This window comes from Ceratotherium simum, chromosome 6 (genome assembly GCF_057802395.1).
Source record: "Ceratotherium simum simum isolate JZ-2026a chromosome 6, ASM5780239v1, whole genome shotgun sequence".
NCBI lineage: Eukaryota > Metazoa > Chordata > Mammalia > Perissodactyla > Rhinocerotidae > Ceratotherium > Ceratotherium simum.
The window spans coordinates 90540517-90564406 of NC_141905.1; the positions used below are offsets into that span (position 1 = coordinate 90540517).

The 23890-nt window shown below is 56.7% G+C and overlaps 1 protein-coding gene across 1 annotated transcript in view; it reads left to right on the top strand.

Annotated features, from left to right (window-relative positions):
• KNDC1 (kinase non-catalytic C-lobe domain containing 1) overlaps positions 1-23890 on the top strand; it is a 67267-nt gene that overhangs the window by 20687 nt on the left and 22690 nt on the right. The window contains exons 4-17 of the mRNA XM_087432897.1: positions 1895-2041; positions 2434-2551; positions 4037-4728; positions 7442-7556; positions 8443-8514; positions 8610-8671; positions 14051-14209; positions 15290-15367; positions 15990-16083; positions 16758-16917; positions 16994-17724; positions 18053-18197; positions 19111-19211; positions 20002-20396. Of these exons, the coding sequence (XP_087289023.1) occupies positions 1895-2041; positions 2434-2551; positions 4037-4728; positions 7442-7556; positions 8443-8514; positions 8610-8671; positions 14051-14209; positions 15290-15367; positions 15990-16083; positions 16758-16917; positions 16994-17724; positions 18053-18197; positions 19111-19211; positions 20002-20396 (3069 nt within the window). The remainder of the gene's footprint in view (positions 1-1894; positions 2042-2433; positions 2552-4036; positions 4729-7441; positions 7557-8442; positions 8515-8609; positions 8672-14050; positions 14210-15289; positions 15368-15989; positions 16084-16757; positions 16918-16993; positions 17725-18052; positions 18198-19110; positions 19212-20001; positions 20397-23890) is intronic.

Consider the following 23890-nt stretch of genomic DNA (forward strand, 5'->3'; position numbering starts at 1 on the left):
GCCAGACAGCGCCCAGCCCTTGGGGAGCCAAGCGCAGTGGGGCAGCGGTCCTGGCCGGCAGAGGGGAATCTCCTCTAACGGCGCCAGGAGGCTGCTCTCCAGCAGGAGGGAAACAATCCCAGTCCCAACAGCGTTTCAGCACGCAGACAGATTCTACATGGATTAGAGCTAGATGTTTAAAAACTATAAAAATATTGGAGGAAATGGAAAAAAAGCTGTTTTTATCATCTTAGGGTAGGAATGGGCCTTCTAAAAAGCCACTAAAGAAAAAAATTATCCCATTTCACAAATTAAATGTAATTTTTGATGTCAAAGACACATGAACAGAGTTAAAAGGTAAGGACAGGTGGAAAGAACATATGGGTGACACACCAACCAGGGGTCGGCCCCCTAATGTGCCAAGAGTGCACCCAAAACAGGCACCAGCTCAGTGGAGAAATGAGCCAAGTCCGTGAGTGGGCGTAGAGAGGAAAATCAGAACGGCAAATAGGAACAGATGCTCGGTCTCATTCATAATTATAGCAATGCAAATTAACCTGAGACGCTACTTTCCCCTAAGAGACTGGCAAAGCCGCAGAGACCTCGGGGTTGGGGGCAGGTGCAAATCCTCCAGTTTGTCAGCAGCTATCCAAATGTAAATGGTTGTAACCCGGGACCTGGGTCCTGTTTGTGGGGATGGAGCCTCTGGAAGGTAACATGGATGCATAAAGACCCCACTGAAGCGTGGGTTAACCGGCAGAACATAGAAAACACTCTGAGTGGTGAGGGCCAGCACAGAGGGAGGGCATGGACCCCCACGTGCCCAGCTCCTCAGACAGAGACCCTGGCAGAGAGATGAATCCAGAGAGGGGGATCTCAGCCAGTGAAAACCAGATAGTCCTGCAGAGCCAGAGAGAGCTGGTCATCCTAGACCTCACAACAGACTGGGAAGGCCGGGTCTGAGGGTCATGGGATCAGGGGAGGTGGGACGTCACTGGCAGATCATGAGGCCACCCAGGAAGAGAGCCAGGACCGTCCAGGATCCCACCACTCAGTCATGCTGGGTCTGGCTGAGGATGGGGTGTTCACCTGGACCAGAGTGTGCACCAAAGACCAAGGTGTCCTGGGGAAGGGAGTGCCGGGGAAGGAAGACGGGGAGAGCCTGGCCTTCAGTCAGGGCCCAGGCCTCCACTGCGAGCTGTGTGACCTGACTCTCCGGAGCCATACGGCCCAGGGCCCTCGCTGGCTCCTCCTAGCCTGGCTGTGAGGCCCTGGGCCGGTTCCTGAACCTCTCTGGGCTCAGCTTCCTGTCAATGAAGGGGGGATGATAAAGCCCCACATGCACTGTCGTGGGATGAGGTGGGGAGGCGCCATGAGGGCAGGTGACGCCACCTGGCCCCGGGGAGTGACAGCAGCCACTGTCCGCCCCTCCGGGACCTGTGGCCGAGGCCTGCCCTGTGCCCCTGTCCCAGCGTGTGCAACCTGAAGAGCCCACACGCTCATGAACGCAGATAGGAAAACTCTAACTTCCAAACTAAAAGAAAATCGGTCTTTCCTCCTACTCAAATTCAGTTTTTGAAGAATACACCTGAAAAAGAAAAGGCTCTGCCCTTCAGAGTCACGGCAGCCGTCAGGACAGGAGTCTGTGCCCCGGGAGGCTGGGTGGGGCTGGGGCTCTGGGAGAGGCGCTGGTTGGTGCAGCCAGGCCAGCACGGACCCCAGACCAGGGAGCGCAGGGCGGTGTGCTTTAGCCTGGAGCGTCTCTGCGGTGGGGAGGCGCTGCCTTGGCCGTGCTTGCAGATGTGGTCCCTGAAAACGCATGTTCAGAGGAGCGGCAGCCATGTGGGGACAGGGGCTGCTGGTCGGAGACCACTCGGCGTGCTCCACAGCACTAACAGGCTCTCTGGTGCCGCAGGCTCACATCTACTCTCTGGGGGCCACACTGAAGGTGGCCCTCGAGTATGTGACAGAGCCAGAGCCGGAGCCCAGGCTGAGTCACGACCTGGAGGCGCTGCTGGGCCAGATGCAGGCGGAGGACCCCAGGGACCGGCCCGACCTCGAGGTACGCTCGCCGGCCATCTCCTTGCTTCACCCCAGAGGCTGAGACTGGAGACCCTCTATGCACCCCGATGCCCTTGTGCACACACACATAACACCCAGCATGTACACGGGGCTCTCCTGTTGCCCCCCCCAATCACGCGGGCTCCTAGCCTGGGATTTGGTGGCATTGCATTTTGTTTAAATAAGAACTTGATTTTTTTTATTAGACATGTTTGTTATGAAGAAGTTTGACTTATAATTCTTATGGGCTAAACAGAATGTCCTGGTTTTCTGTATCCAAGAGGCATTGCTTTCTTAGACCTGAAAATAGACATGGCAGGCGGGTGGGCTCTCAGAGGCCAGGGCTTCCTCCTCGGTGAGCGCCCCGTCTGAGCCACTCCCCTGCGTCTGCAGAGCATCATAGCACTGTGCAAAGAGAAGATGCAGTTCACGTCCTCCTGCCGCCTGTGCCGCAGCCTCTCGGCCATCGGGAGGAGGGTGCTCTCCATCGAGTCCTTTGGAGCGTTTCAAGGTAAGCACACTCGCACATGTATGTGCTTGCACACGCACAGACTCACAGGCATATACAGACACATATGTGCACCCTCACATGCACACATGTGTGCACATTTATACACATGCACACGCGAATGTGCACAAACAGTAACACAGACCATGTACACAGATTTCACACCAGTGGACTCACACACCATGTAAAACCCACACTCGCACACGTGTTCAAACAAATCACATGGGCCCCCACAAGAACTCACATATCACACTCGCTCGGTCACACACATAAACATACATGTATGTGCAAACTCATCCATACCTATTTATACTACACACACACAGGCATGCACATGCATGTACAAACGTAGCACACACCCACACTCTCATGCACACCGTGTACACCCTCTCCCACACATGCAAATATGTAGAAACATGAGCACAAATTGGCACTACACGCGTACACACACTCACATGTTCAGTCATACTGTACGTGTTTTGCAGACACCCACTCGATTAGAGGTGAGAGTCAAGGTCACGTTGAGAAATGACTGATGCAGCTGGTCATCTCCATCTTAGTCTGTGAGCATGTCAGAACAGACAGGGGAATGTTTCTCGGTTCATTTCCGTTTGCTGACACCACACGGTGTCTGTAGGCCTCTTTCCTTCTCCAACATACAAGCGGTTGCAGGAGCATCTGGGATTTCCATGACTCACGTGGGGCTCTGGCGGAGTCTCAGGTCGCATTTTGAACCAATGCCAAAGTCTGCTCTGTGCTGTGCCTGCAGCATGAGCCTGGAGGGGCCTCAGGGAGGCGCGGAGCCTCTAGGTGGCAGCAGGGCCCTCCCGCCGAGCGGGCATTTCCGACCTGACCGCGTCAGAGTTTGTGTCGCTACGGCACCAGGTGACGCCGCGTGGTGGTAACCACAGCGGAGGGTGTTGCACAACGGAGGGTGTTGGCACAGCGCAGAGCAGAGCTGCCGCGGGAGGGGCGAAGGCCACAAATGGGCTGTGCTCGGCTGGAGCGGTTCCCACGGAGACGTGTGTGTGGAAGGTTGTGCATGGGGACCGGGTGGGGCTGTAGCAAGATTTAATTTCTTCCTCTGGGGAATGTCCTTGTGTAATTATAATAGAACAACGATGAGCTTTTGGATGAGATAATTAGACAGGCCAAGGGCTCCCTTGGGGAACCGCTGTAGGAAGCTGTGTCTGGTGGGGGGAGGGAGGCCCAGGAGCCTTCTGAGGCTCGTTAATTAACTGGATTCCAAGTGACTAAGGATGAGGACGTTTCTGGGTACTGAGGGAAGGGGTGGGGGCCTGGAAGCGCAGGAGAGGAGCCCCATCCTGGAGGCCCTGTGCTCAGGGTCTTTGGTGATGGTGGGGTCCCGGGTTCCTACAGGAGCTGGTCAGAGGTGGCCGTGGGTGGGGGCAGGTTGCAGGGGTGCCCATCCTGGGCTCGGGTCCCTGGCCGCCGCCTCCACAGCAGCTGCATCTTGCTTTTGCCCAGATGTTGACGAGAGCACCTGGAGAGGGAGACTTGCTCCAAGAAGTGTGGGGCCCAAGCGGCAGCCCGGAGACCGAAGCGCTGACCCGCAGGCCCTGCCCGCCCCAGAGGGCCTGCCCCAGACCCCCGCCCGCACCGGCCCAGAGCACCCCGGGACTCCTCCCTCAAAGCCTCTCCTGTCAGCCCCTGTGAAAAACGGAGACAGCCACGGCCGGGAGGGGCTGGCCAGCCTCATCCTGGACGCCCAGTGCCCCCTGGGTAACCTGGACAGAGGCTTCCTGGAGAGTCGCCGCCTGAGGAAAGTGCAGACGTTCCCCAGGCTCCTGCCCGAGGGCCCCGAGGCCAGCTCCCTCTGCCTGTCGCTGACCAGCGTGAAAAACCAGCTGCCCATACCCGAATTCCTCCCTCCAGACCCCAGGAAGGCCTTTCCGGAGGCGAGAAATGGCCTTTCCAGCTTCAAGGCACAGCCCAAGTCCAGGCTGTGGCTGGAGCAGGAGCCTGAGCTCCAGTGGGAAGGGGCTCAAGGCGCAGGCCACGACGGGGACAGGGGGGCTGGGGCGCCCAGCCCTGCGGAGGAAAGCCCCCCACCCCATCCCGAGGACCCTCGAGAGGCAGGCCAAGACCCCGGGATTCCAGAGGCTGTTGAGGGGATTCTGGATGGGGCCGGGGAGCCCGGAAGTACAGCCACGGAGCAGGTGGGTGGCTTCGTGTTGGTGTTCCACGTGGCTGGGGAAGGGTTCTGCACGCACACCCCCTCGGCAGGCCAGAGCCTTGTTGAATGCTGGTCACTTACGCCAAGTGAAGGAGGGTCTCGGCCTTCACTCCTGCTTAATAATTCACAGGTTTTAGGAGAGTGGCCCTGGTTTTGAAGGAAGCTGTGAATTCAGCTTGGGGGGCTCACTGTCGCCCCAGGAGTGGCCCCCAGGCCAGATTCCCTCCCTGCGGCCTCCCTGGAGATGGACGGCTTCACCCCAGGTGGTGGTCGGTCGTCCTGAGAGCAGCCACCGCCCCCACCCTCCCCGTCGCCCATCACCCACCTGGCTTGCAGGGCCCCGCCTGCCTCACACGTTCATTGACCAAGGCACACCCCTGCTCTGGGGTTCATTTTCTGTCCAAACAACACACACAGAGAGCAGCTTCCCGGGAGGAGGCCCCAGCAGCCCCAGCTCTAGCGGGGTTAGCTCTGGGGCTCTGCTTCCCTGGTCCTGCCACTCAGGGCCTACAGCGGTCTCCTCTTCTGACTTTTAAGTCAGAAACTAAAACTATGGGTGGAGGCTGTTCACCTGTCAGGCTTGGTCTGCGAAAGACGCCAGGAAGCATTGGAGCCCGAGCAGCCCACTGAGTCCTCGAATGCTGGGATTTTGTGCAGCTGCCAGGATGAGGTCTCCCCAGGTCAGGACAGGGTCTCCCCCAGGTCAGGACGGGGTCTTCCCGGGTCAGATGGGGCCTGCCTCAGGTCAGGACGGGGAGTCCCCAAGGTCAGGATGGGGTCTCCCCAGGTCAGCATGGGGTCTGGCTCATGTCAGGACAGGGTGTCCCCAGGTCGGGATGGGCTCTACCTCAGGTCAGGGCCGGGTCTCTCAGACCTGGTGCAGTCCCCTTATCAGCACAAGGGACAGAGGAGTCTGTTAGAGCCAGTGTTCTGGGAGGTTTGGGGTGTTTTTGGCATGACCACAGGGGCTCTGAGGACAGCTCTGTGTCTCCGTGGGCTCCCAGGGGCTAAGCCACCTGCCAAGCACCTTGTTCCCAGCACACTGTTGAAACAAGGACAGAGGGGTGGACTCTGTGGTTTATATTTTTATTCGTATCCTGATAAGCACCTGAGGGTAACTTATGTGAAAAATGTTTACTTTAAAACAAAAAAGTCTGTCCCGGAGACCCCGGCTCGCTGGCACATGGTAGATGAGCACGTGTCATCTCACACCATCTCCACCGGCCACGCCGGCTCGCGTAAGGCAGGAAGACTTCATGCACCTGAGCCCTGGACCAGGCTCACCTTCCCATGACAGCCCCAAGGCAGCCCACCTTCTGGATGGGTAAACTGAGGCATGGAGCTCTTGTCCAGCCTGTCAGGTGATGGGTGGCCACTGAGGGGCCAGAGCTGACTGGAAGCCCAGCTGTTGTCCTAACCACCAGGCTTCCCTCTCTCAAAGGCCTCATGGGATCAGGGCCCATCCAGACCTTGGCCCCACACAGGGAGAGCCGGGGACCTGGGTCTCTGCTGCAGAGCCCATCCTGGGGTCAGAGCTGGCCACTCTGACCCCACATGGAGCAGGAGGCGTAGGGAGGGGGCACCGTGGCCCGGCACATGTGCCACCTGCCCTGCACAGAAGGGTGAGGCAGCAAGCTGGGAAGAGTTGCAGGACCGAGGCAGCCACACCATGGGCATGGAAGGGGTTGAGAGTGAAGACATAGCCTCTGGAACCTTCCTCTAAAGCATGCACTTCTGCCTGTCGAAGGAGCTGGCTGGCTGTGGTCCTCGCTCTTCCCATGGCCTCAAGTGGAGAACTACCTTCTGTCTGAATGCATTCCTCTGACCCCGGGACTTTTACATGTGTTGGGGGAGTAAAATACACGTAACATAAAATTTACCATCTTACTCGCTTTTCAGTGTACAGTTCAGTGGCATTAATAATGTATATTCACATTATGGTGCAGCCGTCACCACCATCCAGAGCTTTCTCATCTTCCCAAACTGAAACCCTGTCCCCAGGGTTAAACACTAACTCCCCATCCTCCTCCCCAGCCCCTGGCACTCACCGTTCTACTTTCTGTCTCTGTGAATTTGACGGCTCTACAGACCTTATATAAGTGGAATCACACAGTATTTGTCCTTTTGTGACTGGTTTATTTCACCTAGCATAATGTCCTCAGGGTTCATCTATGTTATGGCATGTGTTAGAATTTTTTTCCTTTTTAAGGCTGAATAATATTCCATTGTATGGATGGACCACATTTCATTTATCCATTCATCCCCTCTGTGGACACTTGGGTTGCTTCCATGTCTTAGCTGTTGTGAACAATGCTGCTGTGAACGTGGGTGCACATATCTCTTCGAAACTCTGCTTTCAATTCTTTGGGGTATATACCCAGAAGTAGAATTGCCAGATCGTAGGGTAATTCTATGTTTATCTTTTTGAGGAGCCTCCAGACTGTTTCCAGGCAGCTGCACCATTTTACATTCCCACCCACAGCGCACGAGGTTTTGACTTCTCCACATCCTCACCCACACATGCTTGGATGTGGGGACTTTTCCCAGCCCGTTTTGTCGGGAGTGGGCTGTGTCACAGCCCACCGTATTGAGAGCAGCTCTCGCCCTGTCTGTCACCTTCCGCTGTAAACCCTCCCCAGGGTGTCTGGGCGGAGCGACTCCCGGCCCTTTTCACTGAGGGGGACTTCTCCCCGCAGGACGTCTCCCTGCAGGACCTCTTGTCCAAGCTGGGCCGGCCCTTCAGGGAGTACGAGCTGTGGGCTCTGTCACACGCCTGCCTCAGCACGCTGCGAACGCACACCCGGCACCCAGGTGACGCTGCGTCCTGCGGTTCCTTGTTCAGCCCGCCCCAGCGTGTCCCCAGGCCGGGACCGAGGGGCAGCTTGCGGCCTGCATCAGCTGGTGTGGGCCGTGCGATGGCCTGGGGCCGGGCGGCACTGTCCGCGCTGTGAGCCGGGGCACCCTGGGGGGTGTCTGCTCCAGTCTTAGGACCAAAGGGGGTCAGGGGGCAGCAGAGGACACATGCTTAAACTGTGGCCTTAAAGTAGGTGACCCTGCTACAAGGAGAAGCCAGAGCCGGGGGGTGGCCCACACCCTCTCGGGGGCGACATTGTCCCCAGGGAGGTGAAAGGCAGCTGGGCGGGGTGGATCTTAGACGGAACACTGCTTTGTAGCCCCCAAAGCTCCAGCCTCCCGGCAGTGTGGCAGGCCGCAGCCCCTCTGTGGTGCTAGTCCTTCACTGCCATATGGCTGCCCTCCAGTCCCATGATCCGCAGACCTTTGGGGTACAGTCTGAGGGGGCCCCCAGCCTCCTCCGGGACCCCTCTGGGGGCAGCGCTCGGCGGGTGGGCCGGGCCCCTCCGTGCCCTCTCTTCCTTCAGCTCCTTGCATTCCAGCCCAGTATGTCCCATGCAGCCGCGAGGCAGCTCTGGGGGTGGGAGGGGCGCCTCGGAGGATCCTCCTGGTGCCCTGTCCACTCTGGGCGCTCTGCCCAGGGCCTCTGGGAAGGGGAGGAGGCTCCAGCCCCTGTGCTGAGTCCAGGGAGGCCCCTGGTGTCCTGGCATCCCCTGGGTGACCCGGGGGGTGTGGGGATGGGTGGGAGGAAGGGCTGCCCCACCCCGACCGCAGCTCTGCAGGCCCCCGGGAGAACAGGTCCCCGCAGTGAGTCCGGCCACCCTGATCCTCACCTCTGTTGCAGCCTGCCTGTGTCTGGACTCCGTGCTGGTGGCCGAGGACGGGGCTGTGCTCTTCGGGCCACCCCCAGCCAACGGTGGGTACACGGGTTCACCCTCGGGGCTGTGCTCTGGCATCGATTGCTGGGGCTGAGAGGAGAGCTCACCTGGGGTTTGGGGGTTTCTCTCTTAGGCGCTTACAACGCGTTCTTTCTGGCTCCCGAGGTTGCAGAGCAAAACCTGGTGACTGAAAAGGTACCTGGGCCCCCCCTTCCCGTGGGCTCCTGCCTGCGCCCTGCCGTCGGTGGTGCCCCTTCTTCACAGAGAGCCTGAGGGGGGCGGCATGGGCCCCGGATCAGGACTCGGGCGCCAGGGTGGCCCCCGAGTGCAGCACCCACGTCCAGAGCCCCGGCTCTGCCTGGTCTGGCCAGCCTCCGCCTGGCAGTGCCTCCCCCGGAGGGTGACAGGGATGTGGCTCTGGTGGTGACACCCTGAGATGGGAGTTCTGTGTGTACAGCGCTGGGCAGTGCGTGCTGGCTTGAGAGTGCCCACAGCTAAACTTTCAGCAAGGAATTTATTAAATTGTTCAAACCTACAATTAAATACGTTAAATTATATTCAAGACCAAGGTAGAACTTCCACTTCTGGGCAGGTGGAGGAGCTGTAACTTCCTACTCCCCCCACTGAGTTCACTGAGAAACCCACACCCCATTCCTAAAACAAGCATGAGAAGACTGAAAGGTGGAAAGCAGAAGGCAGCTGGCCGGGGGCCTCTGCCTGAGGAGCTCGTGGTAGTGAGGGCCCTGCGTTTTCTTTCTGCCTCATACATGGAGACTTGGTGCTGAAGAAGCCACAACTGAGAAACACCATCAGGCACAGACCAAAAAGCCCCAACAGAAGCCTGCACTCTTGAGCCAAAGGACCAGGGCAAAGGAAGAGGCAGGCCCACCCAGGCCCACGAAGGCCGAGTGGGAAGCTTGGACACCCATCCCACCCATCCATAATGAGGTGCCCCTCCCAGCAGGAGTGGTGTCAGAGGATGCCTTGCAGAGAGTTGGGACTTTCACCATCGCCCAGCAGTAACGTGGCCACCCACCCTGTGTGAGTGGAGGCAAGCGAGGAGCAGTAAGGACTCCTTCCCCTCCCAGTCAGAGAGGCGTCAGGGGAGGCCTAGTGGGGAGCTGGACTCCCACCCCTGTCCAGCAGCGACGGGAGCCCTTCCTCACCTGGATTTCTGCCCCACCTGTCAGTAACAAGATGGTGCCCCCTCTTCCTGCCAGAGTGGTGTCTGAGAAAGCTAGCTAAAACAGAAGTTTAAGTAAGATCCAGAGTCATAACCTGAAAATGTCAGGTTTCTATCAAAAATCACTTCCCCTACCAAGAACCAGGAAGATCTCAAACTGAATGAAAAAAGACCATCAGTAGATGCCCGTGTTGACACTGTGGGACACAGCTGTGCAGGACCAACAGGGAAATTCACAGCACTAAATGCGTGTGTTAGAGAAGAGGTCAAGTCAACTCAGTGATCTAACCTCCCACCTCAAGAACCTAGAAAAAGAAGAGAAAAATATACCCAAAGCAGAGGGAAGGAAACAATAAAGGTGAGAGCAGAAGTCAATGAGATGAAAACAGAGAAACAATAGAGAAAACTAATGAAATGAAGAGCTGGTTCTTGGAAAAGACCAGTAAAATCAACAAGCTTCCAGCAAAACTGACAAGGCAAAAAAAGAAGACACAAATTGCCAATATTAGGAATGACACAGGGGATATCCCTAGGGACCCCGCAGACATCAAAGAATAATAATGGAATACCATAGACAACTCCACACACATAAACTCAAAAACTTAAATGAAATGGACCGATTCTCCGAAAAACGTATACCATCACAACTCATCCAACGTGAAATAGACCTTTGAACAGCCCCATAACTATGAAGGAAATTGAATATATAATTTTAAAACTCTCAAAAAGTGAGCCTCTAGGCCCAGATGGTTTCACTAGAGAGTTCTACACAATGCTTAAAGAAAAATCGGCACCAATTCTATGCAGTCTTTTCCAGAAAACAGAAGATGAGAGAACACTTCCCAACCTATGTTATAAAGCTAAGATTCTCCTCATACAAAGACAGTACAATATACAAATATACGTATATATGCCAATATCTCTCATGAATATAAAGGCAAAAATCCTTAACAAAATAAATAACAATAGAATTCAGCAATATGTAAAAACAATGATACACCTTAACAAAGTGGGGGTTATTCCAGGGATACAAGGCTGGTTCAATATTTGAAAATCAATCAGTGTAGTTCAATATATTAACCAGCTAAAGAAGAAAAATCCCATGTCACATTCATTGGTGCAGAAAAATCATTTGACAAAATTCAACACCCATTCATGATTAAAAAAAAAAAAACTCAGAATAATAGGAATAGAAGAAACTTCCTCAACTTAATAAAGAGCATCTACAAAAAAACCAAAAACCTACAGCTAACATACTTAGTGGTAAAAGACTACATCCTTCCCCCTAAGATTGGAAACAAGGCAAGGATGTCCATTCTCACCACTCCCATTCAACGTTATACTGGAAGTGCTGGCTAAAGCAATAAGACAAGAAAAGGAAATAAAATGTATACAGATTGAGAAGGAAGAAATAAAACTTTGTTCACAGGTGACATGATTGTGTAGAAAATCCCACAGAATCAACAAAAAAAATCTGGAACTAATAAGCAGTTATAGCAAGATTGCAGGATAGAAGGTTAATATACAAAAGTGAATTGCTTTCCTGTTTCCTAGCAATGAACAATTGGAATTTGAAATTAAAAACACAATACCATTTACATTAGCACCAAAAAAAAATTACTTATGTATAAATCTAACAAAATATGTATAAGATCTGTATGAGGAAAACTACAAAACTCTGATGAAAGAAACCAAAAACGATCCAAGTAAATGGGGAAATAGTGCATGTTCGTCGATAGGAAGACTCAATATTGTCAACATCTCAGTTCTTCCAACTTGACCTACAGATTCACTGCAAGCCTATTCAAAATTTCAGCAAGTTATTTTGTGGATACCAACAAATGATCCTAGCATTTATACAGAGAGGCAAAAGACACAGAATGTCAACACAATATTGGAGGAGGAGAACAAAGTTGGAGGACTGACACCACCCGACATCAAGACTTACCATAAAGCTACAATAATCAAGACAATGTGGTATTGGTGAAAGGACAGACAAATTGGTCAGTGGAACAGAAGAGGGATCCCAGAAATAAACTCCTGTCAATATAGTCAGCCAGTCTCTGACAGAAGAGCAAAGGCAATTCAATGGAGAAAGGACAGTCTTTTCAACAAATGGTGCCAGAACAACTGAACAAACACATGCACACACACACAAAAAACAGAATCTTGACACAGACCTTGCACCTTTCACAAAAATTAACTCAAAATGGATCATAGACCCAAATGTAAAATGCAAAGCTATAAAACTCCTAGAAGACAACTTAGGAGAAAAACTAGGCAGTGGGTTTTTAGACCTGACCAAAAGCACGATCCATGAAAGAAAAACTGATGTTAAACTTCATTAGGATAAAAACTTCTGCTCTGCAAAAGATATGTTAAGAGAGTGAAAAGACAAGCCACAGACTCGGAGAAAATGTTTGCCAAACACGTATCTGATAAAGGACTGTTATCCACGTATACAAAGAACTCTTAAACATCAACAATAAGAAAGGAAACAACCCAATTAAAAAGTGGGCAAAAGACCAGAACAGACACCCCGCCAAAGAAGACGTCTTACGTTGAATAAGAATAAGAAAAATGCTCACCTCCATATGTCATCACGAAAAGCAAATTAAAACAATGGAAAACCACTACACACCTATTAGAATGGCCAAAATCTGGAAAACTGACAACACCAAATGCTGGCAAGGATGTGGGGCAACAGGCACTCTCAGGCATTGCTGTGGGAATGCAAAACAGTGCAGCCGCTTCAGAAGACAATCTGGCAGTTTCTTAAAATACTCAACATGCAGCTACCACACAGCCCAGAAGTTGCTCTCCAAGATGTTTGTCCTAGAGAAAAGTTCACACAGAATCCTGTACACGAACGTTTGTAGCAGCTTTATTCGTGATAGCCCCAAACTGGAAACAACCCAGGTGTCTTTCAGAGGGTGAGAGTTCAACAGGCCGTGGCACCTCCACACCATGGACTGCTGGTCCGCAGTCAAGGGAAGGGAATGTTGAAGCTGGTGGATCTGCAGGTGACTGTACTGGGAGGAAAAAGCCAATCCGGAAAGGTTAGCTATGGTGTGATTCCATCTACGTGAAATGACAAAATTATGGAAATGGAAGCCAGAGGAGCGGTCGCCAGGGATCAAGGAGGGCGGGAATAGACGTGGTCAGGGCCACAGGGGGTATCCTGACGATGCTCTGTGTCTCTGTTGTGTCACCGGCCACGTCCTGGCTGTGACGTGGTGCTATGGTTTTGCAAGACGTTACCATTGTGGGAAGCTGGTGAGGGCGCACAGGATCTCTGTACAGTGCTTCTTACGACTGTGTGTGAATCTACAATTGTCTCAAATAAAAAGTTAAACTTCTTAAAAGATTAAATACTCAAAACTAACAATTTCCTAGAGGTTTGACTGGAGTGTCCTGTTGGCCATGCTCCTGGCTGGGGGGGCGCTGCCTCAAGGGGGCCTCCGTCCTTCCTCTTCTCCGTCCACTGGCGCCACCTGGGCAGCTTGAAGTTGGCCGTGCGGAGTGTTTACACCGCGGCAGCCAGCAGGCGCTAACACCAGCGGTGGTGTGTTGTTCTGTCGATTGTCTGGACTTAGCGGAGCAAGGTGGGAAGTGTTACTACAACTGAACTTATGGGTGTGTCCTGTCTGTGGCTGCTGCATTTCGGGAGTCAAAAACGCTCAAAGGAATATTCTTCCGGTTCTCAACACTGTTCCGATGCAGCAAAGACGCCACCCAGACGAGTGCAGCACCAGCCTGTGTCTTTCTTGTTTCATGTTCATCTTATTGAGATAAACGAAAATACCGACCAACGTTCATGTCGGAACCGCTCACTCGTCATAGGCTGATTGCGGACGCAGCCGTTGGGTAAAAATCCAGGAAAACTCTCAGTGAGAGTCAGTCGCCTGGATGGGACTTAGAAAAAAGAGCTTTCATTATTTTAAACTGTGTGCTGCACATCCTATATCTCAGTCAATTCTAGAATATGCAGAGGCGTGCAGGTTTGTTCGGAGAGCCCGTTCTTAACCGTTTAGCAGCACACCACTGATTCTGGGGCTCCTGGCCTCAGACTCCCCAGGTCGCCACCTTCACCTTCGTGAGGAGAGTGACAGGCGGGAAACCCGGCTGAGACCTAAGTCGTGGCTGTTCACACTCGAGTGTTTCAGCCCTGTGGGTACCTGTTAAACATGCAGATTCCAAGGCTGTGCCCCTGGGTGCCGACGCAGGGTCTGGGGTGGGGCTCCAGGCTCTGAGGAGGTGCCTGGCGCCTGGCGGGAGTCCCGACAGGAGTGTGTCTGTGGGGACGGTGCCCCGGTGACCCTTTTGGGGAGCCCTGGGGCGGGGGCAGGCCTGCTGAGCAGGGCTGGCCCTCTCTCTCCTCCTCCACCCAGGCCTCAGTGTACTGTGTGGCCGCGGTCCTGTGGACAGCAGCCAAGTTCAGCGTCCCCCGAGACCACAAGCTGGCCCTGCCACGCAGGCTCAAGACCCTCCTCCTGGACATGGCCAGACGCAGCGCCCAGGAGCGGCCGTCCGCAGCCGAGGCCATCAAGGTAACAGAGCTGCAAGGGGACCAGCTCACCGTCCAGGGCCTGGGAGGTGGCCCACAGGGGAGGAGGGCTGGACACGGGGTCTGGATTCCCGGGAAGGCCAGTGCCGCTGGATGGGGAAGGGCAGCGGGGGTCTCAGCTGCTCACCACCCCGGCATTCCCTCCAGACCCCCTGTTGTCTCCAAGGTGTCCACAGGCCAGAGAGTAGGTAGGGGATGTCCTGGGGCCGAGGGCTGACCCCTGCCCTTAGGCCCTGCCAGAGGGGAGCAGAGCGTCCCCTAACACCTCCTCTGAGGGTCCTGTCAGCCTCCCCCTCCCCGGCTGGTCTCTCCAGGCTGGGCGGGGGCCCAGCGGGGCGGGTCCTGACCATCCTCCAAGAGTGGCCAGTGCCACGTCTGCCAGCTACCGCTGGATGAGTGCAGGGGGGCCCACCATTGCATTTTGGTGGTTAGGGGGCCGCAGAGCCTTCTGGAAGGAGAAGCTGTGTGTAGATAGGTGGAGGAGACAGCTCTGGGGCTAGGGGACCTGGGTGCCAGGCCTTCTCTGTGACCTCAGGCAGCCTGCATAACTTCTCTGGGCCTCTCTGGCCTGTTCTCTCCAGTGAGGACGAGATCCAGTGTCAAAGGTAAATACGGCCAGACATCAGTTGAAGTGGTGAGAGCGGATTTTAAGCAGTCAATGCTGCAGGAGGGGCAGAGCGAGCCTGCCCTCATTTGCACAGAGGCCACTGCCATTTAGAGGGAGAAGGAGGGGGCCAGGTGAGCGGGGGCTCAGGTGGCTCCGTGCAGGTGGCCATCCGCAAGGCCGGGTCGGGGGAGAGGCCGTGCCCATCTCTGTTCAGTTTTCATTTCCAGCTGGGGAGGGACGGCTGGTGGACGCGCAGACACTGAGTCTCATCACAGGCGGCCCAAGGCTGGGGCGCCTTCAGGGTCCTCCCGGCGAGAAGCCCCTGGCCCTCCTCGCTGCCACCACGTGCTCTGACAGGCTCCTCGTCCAGCTTGGCGGTTCCCTGGCACCGCCGGAGCAAAGTGGGGCGGTGCCTGAGCCACCGATCCCCAGGTGTGGCCGTGTGCTTGCTTTCAGACGTGCGGCACCCACCTCCTCCAGCGAGGCATGGACAGCAGGAAGATCTTGGCTCACCTGAGGGCATCGACTTGCCAGGTGAGACAGTGGTGTCCGGAGCCCGGTGCAGACCCCTATTCTGCCCGGGGCCCCAGGGAGATGGAGTCCAGTGTCCAGCTGTGTAGAGAGCTGAGAGAGAAGGTGTAGGTAGCTCGGTCGCTCTGGCTCTCTGTTGACCACCTGGCGTGTGTGGGTGCTGTTCACCCAGCGCTGGGGCAGGGCACACCCTGGGGTTCCTGCACAGTGACCCTCAGGTAGCTGGCATCGTCTACAAACGAGCCTGTCGGCACCCTAGGCGCCCTGACCGGGGCAGGGCCACATCAGGGGTGGGTGATGTGGGGGTGGGGTCACTCTGACAGCAGACAGGCACACCTCCCCCCTGCCACCTTTTGGGAGTCTGGGTTCTGGGTAACCCAGGGTCTCGGACCGGACGGCGCATAATCTTCCCATGTCCTAGAAACCTACCAAAACCTTGTTGAACTGGGAAGCAAAATGCCCAGAAAGCTCTTGTTCCAAAGAGAAACAAGCCCAGCTCTGCGAGCCAGCACGCTGCGAGCTCCTCGGGGCTGAGAGGGCGGGGATCACGTGCTGCAGGGTCCGCCCAGCATGTCGGGGCCGCTGTTGTCACCTCGACTCGGGGTGTCTGTGTGCCTCTGCCCAGGTTCACCAGGAGGAAGAGACCATCAGTCTCCAGAACGCTTTCTCGGTGGTTGAACTGAACGCCAGCACGGCACCCACTCCCGGGCCCGGCACAGGTGGGCCCCCCAGGCCCGGCCTCTCCTGCCCCCGGGCCCCTGCACCCCCGCCATGCTGCCCCTGCGGCCATCCCACCAGAGCTGCCTCTGGGAGTCCAGCCCTGAGTGGACACCCGGACGTCACCAGGACCCCCAACCTGCTCTTCCCTCTCTGCCTCTGTCTCTTCTAAACTCCTGGTCCCTTGGGCCTCGGCTCCAAGTTCTCTCTCCTGTCTCCCCAGGCTCCAGAGCAGGCGGCCTCCACACCCCCATGCCCCTTCCGCGTCCACATTGTACCAACCCCCAGTCCTGGTCCCACCCCGTCTCCCTCCACAGAGCCCACAGGGTCCCGTCCCCGTGGCACCCGCCCCATCCTGCAGCATGAAGAAGATCCCTCCTCTGCAGGCTGTGGGAGCCCCCTATCTGTGGCCCAGCTCTTCTGGCCTTTTCTGTCACTCCAGTGCTCCCCCGGCACCTGTGTCCCCCCTCCCAGCTCCCAGCCGCCCTGGGCTCAGGCCTCTCCCTCGGGCCTCTGTCCCTGAGGTCCCAGTGTCTCCTGGGCCCTTAGAGACGTGGGAGAGGGGACGCGGCACCAACAGTCAAAGCTGGGAGGAGCTGTGGCTTTTATGGGGAGGCGCACCAGGGCATCTGCATAGCCAGCCCCCTCCACCCTCTCACCTCGATTTTGTCCCCAGGCTTCATGCGCGTTGGCGACACCAGGCTTGTCGCCATGCAGGGGCCCATGCCCTGTCAACCCTCCTGCTGCAAAGGGGCCACGTTGCTGCCAGAGGCGTTCACCTCCATGGCCACCCACTTTAAGCCCATTGTCCTGGCACCAGACGCAGGTGTGGCCAGGTGAGCACCCCCCGCCCCCCAAGGAGCTGCAGGGTCCGGAGGCTCTCCTGAGTGCTCTCCCCTTCTCTCCCCACAGGGACGCACTTGCCCTCTCCTCAGGGCTGGCCGAGGAGCCCGAGGAGAGGAGAGGCCAGCTGGATGGGGAGGGCGATGGGAAGCAGGCTCCTGAGGCCCACGGAGTGGCCACCAGCCTGAAGGCGACTGACCAGCCAGCACCCGGTCCCAGACCACAAGGAGCACCACCAGAACCCCTCAGAGACTCAGCCCAGGGGTGCCCCTGCCCCCCACCCCCTTCCCCCGCCAGCCCGCAGGAGGGGCCTTTGTTGACAAGCCCTGAACCTTCTGCCGCCGTCCCACCCCTGAAGGCACAGGTGCCACCCCCGGACCAAGGGCTGGACGAACTAGTCCCTCCTGGAGCCTGTTCTGGAGGCCTTGGGCCCTGCCCCCCAGGGCCCACCACCCAGCATGGCCCGTGTCAGCCAGCCAAGCCGCCCAGGATCAAGGCCACTGAGGGCCCCGGCCAGGAGCCCGAGGGCCCCCCACCAGCCCCACGGGGCCCCTGCCTTGCCACGGCGAGTCCAGACAACCCCAGGGGCACCCCTGTCAGGGAGCAGGATGACCAGGCCCCACACGGTCACCCCGAGCAGCCCCAGCCAGCTGACTGCAAGCTCTGTGCATCTAATGTGGATGCCTCACCCCTCCCAAAGGGGACGGGCTGCCTGTCGCTGCAAGAGGCCACACGTCTCATCCAGGAGGAGTTCGCCTTTGACGGCTACCTGGACAATGGGCTGGAGGCTCTGATCATGGGTACCTGGGGGAACACAGAGGGCCCCAGAGAAGCCCCAGGACCAGGGAGAGGCCATGGGGGGATGCAGTGCACTGGGGGAAGCTCAGTGTGAAGGCGCCTTGGGGCCACCACCAGGAGGGATCCCCACTCATCTGTCTCTGCACAGAGAGCACGGAGGGCAGAGCTGAGCCCCCCAGGGGCCAGCTGGCAGCAAAGCCTCAGGATGGAAGAGGGTCTCAGAGCCCAGCTCCCCCCACCCGGTTCCCCTCCCCACCCCCCAGCTCCTGAGATCAGCCTGGCCCATTTGTAGCCCACATCGTAACCTGCCCTGTCATCCTGCAAACGTAGGGGAGTATATTTACGCCTTGAAAGATCTCACCTATGCCACGTTCTGCGGGGCCATTTCCGAGAAGTTTTGTGACCTCTACTGGGGGGAGAAGTTGCTGCAGAATCTTTTCAAAGTGGTGAATGGGAGGACGTCGCCCCCCGAGAAGTGAGTACCCCCCGCAGCCTAGGCTCCCCCACTCCGGATCACTGTGGCCGGGCCCCAGGACGGCCCTGCATTCCTGCCCGCTCCAGGCCCCCGATGTGCTCCCGCCACGTTCTCCTGGCCAACAGCTCAGCCTTCTCCTGCTGCACCCTGGCCTCCAGCTCATCGCCCTCCCCAGAGAGGTCACCCACTGGGGGCCCCTCTCGTTGGGCTAGAGGCCCACCCTGCCTCCAAAGCTTTACCTTTGGGCACTGGGCTCCTTTTGGCAGGAAGAGAGGGTTCATGGAGTCATGGGAGCAGCAGGCACATCTGCCTGCTCAAAGCCCAGCTCCAGGAGGCAGAGTGACCAGGAGCCTGGGGGTGTGGGGGATGTCCCCTCAGGGAACAGCGTACTGCCCTGCTGTCCAGGCCAGAGTCAGGTGACAGCTCTCTCCCAGTGTTAGAAGGTGGGGTGACTACAGCTTCCTTCTCCCTGTCCCCACCAGCCCCCGCAGCCCCCATCCCTTCACTGTCCATGCCCTGCTGCTCCCCGATGCCTCCTGGGGGCTGCAGAGGGTGATGTCGGGGGCGGCCAGGCCAGGCCCGTGCCTAGAGGGGCCCCGACACCCTCGTAACACTGAGAAGACTCTCTGGGGACCCCAAGACATCAATGCCCAGAGAGCCCTCTGCCTGGACAAAGGGGGGCTCCGCGGCAGCCAGGCTATCCCCAGGAAGTGGGAAGCTGGAGGGTCTCTGTGGCGTGTGCCCCAGAAGTGCTTGGGGGCGGGTCGCTGAGGGGTCCCCACTCCACACCCCAGGGTGTTTAGGTAGGGTAAGAGCTGGGGGTTCCTCAGGTGAGCCTGAAGGAGGCTGCTATGTAGTGAGGGGCCTAGGGAGCCAGAGGGGGTGCCTGCAGTGTCCTCTGTTCTGATGGCAGCACTTCGGAAGAGGCTGGGTCACAGCCCGAGGGCAGTGGCAGGACCAGAGCTCCGCGTGGCTGCTCACCGTCCAGCAAAAGGCCCTCCCTGCGTGGAGCAGGTGAGAGACGTGGGCTCTGGGGGGACCTTTCTATGCGGGTTCATCTCTACCCTCTCAGCTGCACAATTATAGGAAACGTGCCCCCCTGGGTCCCCAGGGCAGGGCCCGTCCTCCCCTGGGGGGTCTACACTGTCGGGGGGCATGTTTCCCCACGCCAGCAGAAGCCCAGGCAGCCTTGGGGCTGGGGGTTGTGGTGGACGGGGCGCCTCTGCCTCCCAGAGTCGCTGGCCAGCAGCTTGGCGATGCCAGCGTGGATCTCTGCATGTTTTCTGGAAACGTGTGCCACTGGAAGGCCCTGAGGCTTCTGTTCCTGGATTGTTAGCCCAGGGCGCCCAGATGACTGACATCTCTGTAATTTCCCAAAATCCGGTCTAAGAGGACACGGTTTTGGGGGTGAGGTTGTGTGGCCCTGGGAGCGGTGACAAGGACTGGTGACCGTGCCCCACCCTCTCTGCAGGCATGTGCGCTGCAGGAGATTTAAGCAAAGGGACGTGCTCAGGACAGCCACCACTTGCTCCCATCCTCTCCCCACGAAGGACCCTCTTGTATCCATGTATTTACAAACAGTTCAAATTCCCGCAAACCTCCACCCTCGACTCTGCTCGCGTGACAGCGGGGGATCCACGGGACCCCTCCTAGGAAGCAGGACCCCCCACCCCCACCCCTGGCCCTGAGGTCCCCTGGCAGCCCCTCTAGAGTGGCTGTCTAGGGGTCTCACGTTCCCGGCTCGGCACGGGCGGCCTCTCCGTAAACAGTGAGTGACGGACTCTACCCATTAACTTCCGTCCAGGAATGGAGAAGCCGTCCTCCAGGCGCCTGGGCCGAGTCCCCTGTCCGCCCGCGGCACTGTCCGACGTGGACTCAGAGGAGCTGTCCCAGGGGAACTTCGAGGTGGGATTCCGGCCTCAGAAGTCGGTGAGAGCCGAGAGGGAGCGGCAGCCAGAGGCCAGGGACCGGCAGCAGGGTGAGGGCCCAGAGCCGGCCGGCGGGGCCTCGGGCGTGGAGGCAGTGGCCCGGCTGGCCAGGCCCGAGGTGGGCGGCCCGGCCGAGTTCCAGAGCGGCAGCCCAGGCTGGGGTAGCGCCTTCTACGAGGCCGAGTGCTTTGGCCCCAACGTCTGCAGCTATGTGAAGGAGCTGGCGAGGCAGAAGGCCGGCGGGGCCCCCGACGCTGACGCCCAGAACCCGGTGAGTCCTGGTCCTCCGTCCACCACGGAAAGGAGGTGGGGGGTGCTGTGGCCTCGGGGTGCCATGCGCAGCGAGGCCCGTGTTCAGGCAGGAGCTCCAGTCACGTGGGGGAGAGAGATGAGGTGTGCTCGGAGCCCCTCCCCATGTCCCCTGGCGACCTCCCTGTGCGTCCTTCCCTGGGGGTGTTGTGCTCACCTGCATATGTTCTCCGTGTTTGGTATAGGAAATGGCTTTTCTCCCTTTGTTAGCTGGGCACCTGGTCACTAGGCGACAGATGGCGGGAGGTCACCTCGTCCTGTCGACCATAGTCAGGTTGGGCTGTGTCTCTGGCCGGGGCAGGCAGGTGCTGCACCCTCTTCCCGGTCAGCCCTCCAGGCTCCTGTCCCTCAGGCAGCATCACTTTGGGGTGAGAAAAAACACCAGAAGCGCCTGGCCCATGGCAGTCAGCTCAGGCCGGGCGCCAGGGTCAGTCTGGCCTGTCCCGGGCTTCTGTGGTGGGCAGTGCACGCCGTGTGCCATTCTGGGTCAGAGGCGGCCCAGGCTTCTCCCTGGTCAGAGAGCAAGGAAGCCATAGACTTGAGAGCAGCCAGGCCTGGCCAGCCGCTGCGTGCAGGTCAACCCCACAGAGATCTGGACCCAAGGTTGCTGCCCGTGCCATTGGGAGCCCACCCCACCCCAGCCACCCGACCAAGAGCTCCAATCTGCAGTCCCCACTCAGTGACCAGAAACTCTGACCTGGGCCTCAGCCCCACAGGCTGGGCCCCCAGTGAAGCGGACGAGAGGGAACCATCTGTGGTCAGGGGTCCTGCTCCTGGTGCCTCTACCTGCCCCCATTTCTCTCACCATTTCTGGCCTCCGAGGCACAGGAAAGCTGCATCTCCCCAGCCATTTCAGCACCATCTGAACCTTTCCCAGGTGTTTGTCTCTTGTTCGCCTCTTGCCACTGTCTGACTTTGCTTTATCACTCAGTCTCACGCTGGCAAGAGATGGGCACCGGACTAGGTCTGCACACTTGGGGCGAGGCTGTGTGCTGTGGATGCACACCATTGTCTCCGGGGCATCGTGCTGCCACCTCTGCGTCTGCTACCTCGGCACCCAGACCGCGGGGCCTGCCGTTGTCCCCTGGGGGCTGTGAGGACGCGGGCCTCCGTGGGGCCCTGGTGCAGGGGGGCTTGCGCCGCAGACGTCGCCAGACACCCGGCCACGTGTGCAGTGTCCAGCACGGGAGCACAGAGTCCTCCCACCTCTCAGGGAAGCCCCGTGTCCCTGCGTCAAGGTCTGGAGCTCTGCCGGGAGAGGGCGGCTTCCAGCTCCTGAGGCGGGCCCTGCGAGCTCCTTCCTTCCATGCTGGGGAGCCTGCAGTCCTCTATCAGCTGCCCTTTCCTTAATGTGCCTTTGTGCACAGTGAAGCTCCCCCGGTACTGCTAAACATTCTCGTCCCAGCAGCACTCGGCTCTCCACCTTGGTGGCCTTTCCCAGGAGTGGAAGACGAACCGAGGGGCAGAAAGTGCCAGCCGGGAAGTGTCCTCCTGCCGTCACGGGAAACTGAGGCTCGGGAGGGTGAGGGCTTGTGCAGCAGGCGAGGGGCCAGGGTGGGGCACCAGTGATGGGGCCACCGCTCATGACAACGCCAGACAAGTGCAGACCTTGTGACCAAGTGTGGAACAGGTCCCCCAGAACTGGGCTGTCGTGATGGTGGAGCACCCGGAGGCATCTGGGGTCTTTGTTGGCGTGAAAAGTGTCCTTGGGCAGCCAGTGTTTCTGTGAGGCAGTCACAGGGGGCAGACGAGGACACAATTTACCTAAATACGAGTCCACACATGTCCTAGTGCTGTCCCCTGACGGGGCCTGGAGGCGGGAGCACCTCTCAGGCCCAGGTCTCGGTTTCCAGCATGTTCTCTAGTCAAGGCTACCAGGGCTCCTCAGGGACGTCACTGGCCCTGGGACTGGGGCAAGGAATGCATCAGACGTGTAGTGCCAGAGAGTGTGGAGATGACCAAACACGTGCTGGGGGACGGAGGTCACAGGAACCAGCTGAAGAGCTCCCAAAGGCCCAAGTGGAACAATTTGAGCACCAAAGAGGTGGCTCAGAGCTGGATACTGACTCCAGGTGCGAGGAAGGACCCTCACGTCCACGCTGATGCAGATGGTGGACTTAAAAGGGAGTGATGGCCCAGTGCCGTTTTTTGCAGAAATAGAAAAACCCCTCCTGAAATTCATATGAAATCTCAAGAAAACCTGAATAGCCAAAACAATCCTCAAAAGGTAGGATAAAGTTGGAGAACTCACATTTCTGATTTCAAAACTTACTACAAAGCCACAGTAATCAAAACAGTGTGGCGCCGGCATAAAGACAGACGTGCAGACCACGGACGAGAAGAGAGAGCCCAGAGTCTACTCCTGTGCACGGGGAGATGATGCTGACAAGGCCGCCAAGGCCATTCGGTGGGCAAAGGACAGTCTTTATGACACAACCAGACATCTACACACAACACAATGAAGATGGACCCTTAACTCACACTATTTTCAGAGATTCACTAAGAGGTAAAAAAACTAAACATAAGAGCTAACACTATAAAACTCTTAGAAGAAAACACAGGGGAAAAGCTTCATGACATCAGATCTGGCAGTGATTTCTTGGATATGACACCAAAAGCACAGGCAGCAAAAGTGAAAATAGATAAATTGGACTTGATCAAAATCAAAACCTTTCGTGCCTCAAAAGACACTATCAACAGAGTGAAAAGGCAATCCACAAAACAGGAGAAAATAGTTGCAAATCACATATCTGAGAAGAGTTTATTATCCAAAATATATAGAGATTGCCTGAAACCCAACAACAAAAAAACAACCTGACTGAAAAATGGGTGAAGGACTTGAATAGACATTTCTCCAAAGAAGACAAACATATGGCCAAAAGCACATGAAGATGCTCATGAGGGAAAAGCAAGTCAAAACAATGAGATACTGCTTCACACCCTAAATTAGTATGGCAATTATAAAAAAAAAAAAAAAACAGAAAATAGCAAGTGTTGGTGAGGACGTGGAGAAATTGGAACCTTTGTGCACTGTTAGTGGGAATGTAAAATGTGCAGCCACTGTGAAAAATAGTATGACAGTTTCTCAAAAAATTAAATATAGAACTTCCACATAAGCCATCAATTCCACTTTTGGATATACACCCAAAAAAATTGACAGCAGGGACTCAAACAGATGTTTGCACACCCGTGTTCACAGCAGCATCATTCACAGTGGGCAAGAGGCAGGAGCAATCCCATTGTCTGTCAACAGATGAATGGATAAAGAAAATGTAGAATACACATACAAGAATATTATTCAGCTTTAAAAAAGAAGGAAATTCTGCTGCGTGCTATGACATGGATAGACCTTGAGGACATTATGCTGAGTGAAATGAGTCAAACACAGAAGGACAAATACTACGATTCCACTTACATGAGGTCCCTTGAGGAGTCAAATCCATAGGCAGAAAGTAG